We start from the raw sequence: 8,673 nt of genomic DNA, 5'->3' as shown, positions 1-8,673 counted from the left end.
AAGGTGTAGCGTGCAAAAGGGCCATATATACCTAGCGGTCAATGGTGGGCAGCAGATGCTTAAACTCCTTTTCAAGGAAGGGAAACCACCGAGTGGGATGCATGCACTCCATCTCCCTAGCTAGATAAAGTAAGGGGCACTGTGAATTAAGCCTGGAATATAATGAAGATCATCAGGAGCATGTTAAGATCTCGCCACGAGCACGCAAGGTACAGAAGACACGCATGTGCTTTGTCTTTTTGAGGGCATGTATATATGCATCTTTTTTGGGCGGTGAGAGCCACGGAAGAAGGCGTGGGGAATAAGGGGAAATGGGTTTCTCTGGTGCTGTGCAATGGTGGGATGACTGGCATCTGCGCATTCTGGTGCTGGGCAGCCTCTTCATCCAGTACTTCCTCTTCTTCTCCTCCTTGGTGCGGAGGCGTGCTCTTCCAGCTTGGTTCAGACTCTTCATGTGGCTTGCCTATCTAGGCGGCGATGCTCTGGCGATATATTCGCTGGCCACCCTCTTCAACCGCCACAGGCAGCCGCCCGGCGATGGGAGCGGGAGCGGCCTGGAGGTCGTATGGGCGCCTGTCCTCCTCGTCCACCTCGGCGGCCAGCACACCATGACTGCCTACAGCATCCAAGACAACGAGCTGTGGGTGCGGCATGCCATAACCGTGGCATCCCAGATCACCGTCGCCCTCTACGTCTTCTGTATGTCGTGGTCTGGCGAGAAGAAGTTGCTGCAGGCCGCAATCTTGATGTTTGTCGTTGGGATCATCAGATCCTGCCAGAAGCCATGGGCTCTCCAGAGCGCCAGTATCAGTGCCATGGTTGCCTATTTGTCTCCGTCCGCGCTAAGGAAACAAGGTATGGTTGCACGTTTTTGGCAGGTCTGCACTTCCGGATACAGCTATGGATCTAAGTCAACTAGATTACCAGAAGCAGCAGCCGAAGAGAAGGACATTTATCTTCAAGAATTTGCACAAGAAGCAAGAAAGTGTGTACTGGAGTCAGAGTTAGCCCATGATCAAGACGCAACGGTAAAACTAGCTCAACACTGCTTGGTGGACAAGTATGTCTACAGGCTACTTGCAGACATACCAGTTCCATACTCTAGTCGGATTAAAATCTTACGGGAATTCATTGCCCTTGATTTCCGACATGCACATCACATATTGGACATGATGCTCCTTTCCTCCTTTGAGCACTTCTACACGAGAAAGACGATGCTAAATAGTGGCCTTGGCTTATGTTCGTATTTGTTGCTCCCATTCCTAGCCTTAGCTTCTGTCATCCTCTTCTCCATAGGCCACAAATACTACCATGACTACAATGCAACCGATGTCAAGGTAACTTACATCTTGTTCTCTTGTACGACGTTGCTAGAAGTCATAATTCTCTTGCTCGATCCTTTCATCAGTTTCACAGAATCAGTCAAGGTTTCCCAGCATAGCCTCTTGTCGTGTGGTTATCGCGCCAAGCGGCCAACTGTTTTGATGAAGCTTGCCACACTTGTCTCCTGCAAGGACTATGTTAACATGCATTGTTATATAGAAGAAGCACCACCAGGATGCTCTGCCCTAATTTTACAGTTTGTTCATGGATATGTGAGGGGTGGGTGGAAAGAGTACATCCACAATGCTGCTAGCTTCAGGAACTTCAATGGCCGCAAGGGCCACTGGACTCTGAAGAAGAGGAGCCTTCCTCACTTGAGGTGGAGCTTGAACATGGCGTTTGATAGAAGCGTCCTGCTCTGGCACATCACCACGGACCTCCTCTGTTATGATTACACCACCGCCGGTAACATTCCTGAGTGCGCCACTGGGAGTGCGGTGATATCACGCTACATGGCTTACCTGCTCTGCATCCATCCTGAGATGCTGATGCCCGGGACAAGGAACAGTATCTTCAACGTTGCCTGCCATAATGTCGAGCTGATACTGGGCGACAAGTCACCCTTGGGAAATCTTGTCCACAATGCAGTAAGACTTCAGAAAGAGTTGTTGGAGCTGCAGGACGAAGGGGAGAGGTGGGAGGTCGTCCAGGGGGTATGGGTTGAGATGCTATGCTACTCTGCCTGTAAGTGCAGGGGATACTTGCACGCCCAAAAAATGAGCGATGGTGTGGAACTCTTGTCCCGTGTCTGGCTACTCTTGTCAAACATGGGGATGGAGACATTCGCAGACAGGTTTCAGAAGCCGTGGCACGTCATGATCAGAAAAGAAGCACCTGATGATGATAAAGAAGAAGAAGGCCATGAAGATGGCGCCGGCAGAGATGTCGACAACGAGATTAACATATCTGTTGTCTAAGTTATCTTTTGAATATTCACTTTGTTTTTGATAATGTTACTTCTTCCTAGTCGTAATGCCTTATGTGTCCCTTTGTTTTCCATTTATATGATCAATCGACCACTTTGTTGGTGTATTATTAATAACACAGCTAATCTCTTGGGTTTACCCAACATCTAATGAATAGTTGTTTTCGACAAAGGGTGAATTTTACTAATTCAAAATGAAGCATCAGGTGGATAAAAACATAACAAAAATATACCCGGCCTATGCATAATTAAGATGCACACAACCAACCCCAAACACAAACAAAAAGAACACGCTGGCAAATAGCAAAATCATATAAGACCATAGCTATTCCTAAGCGAGGAAAAGTATCCCGAAGGGATCTAATCCGCAATCAAGAAACTACTACAAAGATCATATTCGCACCAATCATCTCATGACACCACAAGGACAATGAAGTTCTTTAACAGCAACACCTTCAGGAAGGGAGTCATGCTCAAGTGTCGCCGTCACTGTATCCAACTAACAAAGGTTAGATTCTAGGTTTTCACCCTGAAGAACTAGTCCGAGCATATCAGAGCAATCTCTTCAACAAGGTAACGATACAAAAACATGATCATTGCCAGCTATAACCAACTCGGATCAGGCCTAGGTTTTCACATTGGAGCTCGTCGAAGTCAATCATGTGTTGCCGCTACCACCTTTCCACTATCCCAGTAGCTACATGCAGCAAAGCTTGTAAACCGACCGTCGTCGCTGCATAGTCATATCCTTTGCGTCAAGTCGTCGTCCATAGATTGCCTCTCACCGCCAAAGGCAACCACTGGATCTAAGGAGGGGATCCCTCACGCAGATCTTCTCATGGTCACCGAAATCAGCAGTGATGTCCCTGCTGCCGCATTGGTCATCCATGCCATCACAGCCATCAGAGATGAAGAAGCCGAATCCGAAAAAATCCGATCCTAGCCGGCATCTACGAGGACACGACTACCCCAGAAAAACCATGGAGCCTCCCAGCTACAGCACACCATTGTACAGCCGGCGGCAGCCGAAGCCCCTGGCAAACATTGTCGTGTCGATCCCTATATGACAAGGCATTACCCAACCACGCCGAAGGCAGGGACCATGTCCACGTGGATGGACGTTGACATTGGAATAGGCCTAGCCCGGGAAGAGCCGTGGGAAGGAGGCCCAGCCAGGACGGCGGCGGCGGCATGAGCCTTGCACGGATATCGAGATCCAATAGAGAGAGGAATGTGGAGGAGCAGATGGACGTGCTGGAGAGTGCTTGTTGCCGCCGACCATTGCGAGGGGCTTTCCTCCGGCGTCCCTGGCTAGCGGCGGCGAGAGCAAGAGGAAAGCTAGAACGGTGTTGGCAGCTCTGCCGCCCAAGTCGGTCGTAGGACAACGCGGCGGCTTTCCGCGTCTGGATGGTAGTTGATCTGAATGCGTGTGTGTTCGTAGGGATGAGTGTATGCTCTTATATATGCACGCCTATGTATGTACTGTGTTCAGTATACATTTGGTCTAATTATTTTTTAAAGATGAGCTTTGGAACGAAGGCTCAAGAAGAGCCCGGCTTTGAATTAACAAAGCCATCAACCGGCCAAGAGTACAGAGATTACAACCACGAACCACACAAAGAAAAGGAAAAAGATACAAAGGCGCTGGGAGACAACTCACATAGCACACAACCCGCTAGATACCAGATCAACATGAAGCTAATAGCTAGGAGATGCTAGGGACCTCTTGCACACACGCCACCAAGGGGAAGGCAACTGCCGGCTCAGGGCAAGGAAACGACGACGATGAGAGGCATGCCATTGCCAGAACACCAGGGACTTGTGGAGAACACAATCAGACAGTTCCATCGTCAAAGAAGGCCCCTGCCTCCTCTCCTGGCTCGAAAGGCGCCACACCGTTGAGAGATGGACTAGTTCACCCTAGAACCTGCCTGAATGGCACCCAAGGCAGCCACAGGAGCAGAACCAGGTGTTCCTCACTTGTCGACGGCGACTCACCTAGAGCCAAGCAGCCCCAAAACCGAAGATCGGGCGAGAAAGAGGGTGAGCTGCCATGATGAAGGGCAATAGCAAGGGCCAAGACCAAAACTCAGAAGCTCTGGCACCCTCGGCGAGCTGGAGAGGGAACCACCGGAGGAGGGGAACCCTATCCCCTCCCTTCCTGGAGATCCACGGCACCGGAGGCCCTCACAACAGTCGCACAAAGAGCACCACCATAACTGAACCCCGCACCAGGGAAGGCATGGCTGCTGCTGGAGACTTGCTGCCGCCGCCGCCACACACCAAACCGCACCACACCAAAGCCCACCGCCGCACTTGTTCCCAAAAACAACGTCTTCAAGAAGATTACGGCACCTGGGGCGTCGCCGCTGTCCAACAAAGTTTTGGTTTTCACCCGGGAAGCAAGGGGGCATGGGATGGGGAGGACAGGACCTGACCGGTGCCTCCAAGGAGGTGAGCGGCGCCCGCGGGCGTCGCCGCCGTCGCGCCAGCAAGGCTGGCTAGGGGTTTCCCCCGGTCCTGGAACCCCACCATCCGCTCCCACCCACCGAAACCAGCCCCCCATGTCGTAGCAGACCGGATCTGAAGGGGGCGAAGCACGCCGCTGGAGAGTTGGTGTGGAGGCGGCTAGATCTGACACCGCTAAAGCCGGAGCCGTCGCCGCGCCCAGATCCGCATCCTCCGGAGGTCTCACCGTCCTCACGGTCAAGACCGCAGGCCCACGCCCGCGCCACCAGAAGCCGAAGGGCTGGAGGCGCCACACCAATCGGGGCCGCCGCCCCAGATCCCGCAGCCCCCCGCGAGTGAGGCGAGGCAGCGAGGACCCCGCCGCCACCATCATCAGCAGCACACCAAGCTTGCCCGGCGGCTGCCTCCGATGGCGGCAATGGGAGATCGAGGAGGGGGGAGGTGCGGCGGCGTGATTAGGTTTCGCCCCTCGTGTCGCCCGAGCGGGCCGACGCGAGGGAGGGGAGGGGCGTGTGTCCAAGATGAGCTTTATTACTCTTGTCTTCTACGCCAGTAGCTCAAAGGTTCCATAAAGAGTCGACTTGTTGATGCCATTTTACCATTTATTTTTAATAAATTTGGTTGTGCACACTGTGCATCTTATGATAAAGAGGTTTGTCCTTTTATTATGTAAAAACTATGACAAGTATTCAATTAAACTTATGTGATCCAGGTCAAAGTGTATGTGTAGAAAATTAAATGCACATGCAAGAGCACTCGACGTGATACTAGTTGTGATCCATATTACATAATTCGAAATGGGATTGCTAAATGTGAGTTGACTAAGACTTAACCAAGTCTCGGTCGATGCTATATTCATGGGATTTTATGTCAACATCCGTGCAAAATTATCTTTTTAGTTTTTCTTCTTCTTTCTTACATGTTATGTTACTTGACTTAGACTTGATTAAGTCTCAGTCAACTGAGATCCAGCCACACCCAATTTAAAAAGATCGGCTCGATGACATGTACACAATATATGATCGCTAGGAAAACTTCATTAAGATTTATACACAAAGCATGGTCATATAAAGCTAAAACCAATCTCATTTTTTCGTGAAAAAACTACAACTCAACTGACGGTGTCTTGGACTAGGGGCTACTTACCTATACGCCCCACAGTTCAAGGGCCAAGCTTACGGCCCGCCGATATCCACAAGGAAAGACTCCAGAAGCTACGAACCCTGGCGTGACCAAGACAAACACCGCCGAAGACTAGGTGTATACTTCAAGGACTACTCTAATAACTGGTGTGTTTATTCCTGGATTGGCCACGACCATCTATAACCCTAGGTAACACCGGTGGCTATATAAGCCAAGGGGTTTTGTCCATAGAGGCACTATTACTTGCCTTAGGGTTTAAAACACAACGTACGATCTTGAGGTAGATCATCTTGTACTTGATACTCTAGCATATCAATACAATCAAAGAAGGACGTAGGATTTTACCTCTTCGAGAGGGCTCGAACGTGGGTAAACATCATCTCCATTCTTCATGCCGATGAGACTTTAGGTCGGCGGTAGAATGATCTCCTTGTCCTTTCCGGTAGCCTTCCAATAGCCAGAGTTCATGGCCCGGTTAGTCTGTATCCCGGTGGGGTACTTGAGGTCTTTCTAGGAGAAGAAGTATCGCTCCTTCTCCCCCATGTTTACCTCATTTGGGAGATTCCATAGATCGTACTTTTTCATATCCTCCTCCCTTACCATCGTCGTGTCGAAGGCTTTCTTCTGAACCTTGGGGACCAGGTAGAAGATGATGATCTCCATGTTCGTCGGGTGAAACCCGAACCCTGGTGGCAGATTCAGTTGTTGTTTTTTCTGCTAAACTTGAAGGTGGCTTGCCATGGCGAAGGCTCTTTGGGAAATGTGTGCTACGGTGGAAGAGATGTTGGGGCAACGATAGAGATGTGTCTATCTATGGAAGGAATTCAATGATATATAGAGATATAGGAGGAAGATGCTTAAATAGGACTGAATGCATGTACTGGCAAGATACATTCTAGAGAAGCTTTGACGTTGTCCGGGCTATGTTTAATTTCAATTTATTGGCAGTGGATGGATGTATGCGTGCTAGCTAGATAGATAGACATGCCTCCCTATCCTCTACAACTGTATGATGCTTGCCTTGTTGTGGGGGGTCATGTCCAGGTGGTGAAAAATGTCACGTGTTTAAAAAAATGTAAGTGCCATTTTAAAAAGTGTTAATACAGTTTAAGAAAGGTTCACCCAATTTAAAAAATGTTTCATAATGAAAAAAATGTATGTTACATTTTAAAAAATGTTCACTAGTCCAAAACTGTTTTTGTGACATTTTAAAAAAATTGGATGCAATGTGAAACAAAATGTTTGTCTAATGTGAAAATATGTACACATAAATTGGGAGCGTTACACTACCCATCATGGATGATCCGGCACCGATGGGACGCATCTGGTACACATAAGTTGTAGGCAGCAGCGGCAGTGGCGCTAGTGACAACAACACGTCGTAGTCCATGAGAGGAGCCAATGTACTGGATTCGACGAAGCCCCGATGCCGCTCTGCCCCAATGGACGAAAGACTGGGCGGGGCATATGAAGGCATCACCACCTTCTTCAGTTATGTGCTCTTATGGAAAATTCTGCAGACAACATACTCCTCCTACCAATATACATAAACTAAATTAGTTAAAATCAATAATTGTCAGTAGGTAGATATGTATGTACAAGAGAATTCATCAGTCATGAGTACTACTAGTCAAGGACTAAAATTACCTTGGAAGACACATTATTGGTGGCGGCTTCGACGATGTTGGTGGGCAAGTTGGGTGTCGGCTGCTTGTCGATCTCGATTATGTACTCATGCATCATCCAGTTTGTCTTCCTCCCCCTAGGGGCCCTGCCCTTGTAGAAGATCAGTAACTTCTTCATGCCGATGAGACTTTAGGTCGGTGGTAGAATGATCTCCTTGTCCTTTCCGGTAGCCTTACAATAGCCACTGTTCATGGCCCGGTTAGTCTGTATCCCGGTGGGGTACTTGAGGTCTTTCTAGGAGAAGGAGTATCGCTCCTTCTCCCCCATGTTTACCTCATTTGGGAGATTCCATAGCTCGTATTTTTTCATATCCACCTCCCTTACCATCGTCGTGTCGAAGGCTTTCTTCAGAACCTTGGGGACCAGGTAGACGATGATGATCTCCATGTTCGTCGGGTGAAACCCGAACCCTGGTGGCAGATTCAGTTGTTGTTTTTTCTGCTAAACTTGAAGGTGGCTTGCCATGGCGAAGGCTCTTTGGAAAATGTGTGCTGGGGTGGAACAAATGTTGGAGGCAATGATACAGATGTTTCTATCTAAGGAAGGAATTCAATGATATATACAGATATAGGACGGAGATGCTTAAATAGGACCGAATGCATGTACTGGCAAGATACTTTCCAGAGAAGCTTTGACATTGTCCGGGCTTCGTTTAATTTGTTTTTATTGGCACTGGATGGATGAATGCGTGCTAGCTAGATAGATAGACATGCGTCCCTATTCTTTACAACTGTATGCTGCTTGTCTTGCTGTGGGGGCCATGTCCAGGTGGTGAAAAATGTCACGTGTTTAAAAAAATGTAAGTGCCATTTTAAAAAGTGTTTATACATTTTAAGAAAGGTTCACCCAATTTAAAAAAATGTTTCACAATTCAAAAAATGTGTGTTACAATTTAAAAATGTTCACTAGTCCAAAACTGTTTTTGTGACATTTTAAAAAATTTGGATGCAATGTGAAACAAAATGTTTGTCTAATGTGAAAATATGTACACATAAATTGGGAGCGTTACACTACCCATCATGGATGATCCGGCACCGATGGGACGCATCTGGTACACATAAGTTGTA

The 8,673-nt window shown here is 48.4% G+C and overlaps 1 protein-coding gene and 1 pseudogene across 1 annotated transcript; one reads left to right on the top strand and one right to left on the bottom strand.

Moving 5' to 3' along the window:
• Positions 1-236: 236 nt before the first annotated feature.
• LOC109783041 (uncharacterized) lies at positions 237-2,620 on the top strand. Its single transcript, XM_020341666.3, has one exon. It carries the CDS (start codon positions 312-314, stop codon positions 2,298-2,300), a length of 1,989 nt encoding a protein of 662 aa, XP_020197255.1. The 5' UTR covers positions 237-311; the 3' UTR covers positions 2,301-2,620.
• A 4,540-nt stretch (positions 2,621-7,160) lies between these two features.
• LOC123493571 (NAC domain-containing protein 92-like) lies at positions 7,161-8,071 on the bottom strand (annotated as a pseudogene).
• Positions 8,072-8,673: the final 602 nt, after the last annotated feature.

Source organism: Aegilops tauschii, chromosome 4, assembly GCF_002575655.3.
Source record: "Aegilops tauschii subsp. strangulata cultivar AL8/78 chromosome 4, Aet v6.0, whole genome shotgun sequence".
Lineage (NCBI taxonomy): Eukaryota > Viridiplantae > Streptophyta > Magnoliopsida > Poales > Poaceae > Aegilops > Aegilops tauschii.
The sequence above is the reverse complement of the archived record's forward strand: the minus strand, read 5'-3'. Positions and strand labels throughout refer to the sequence as shown.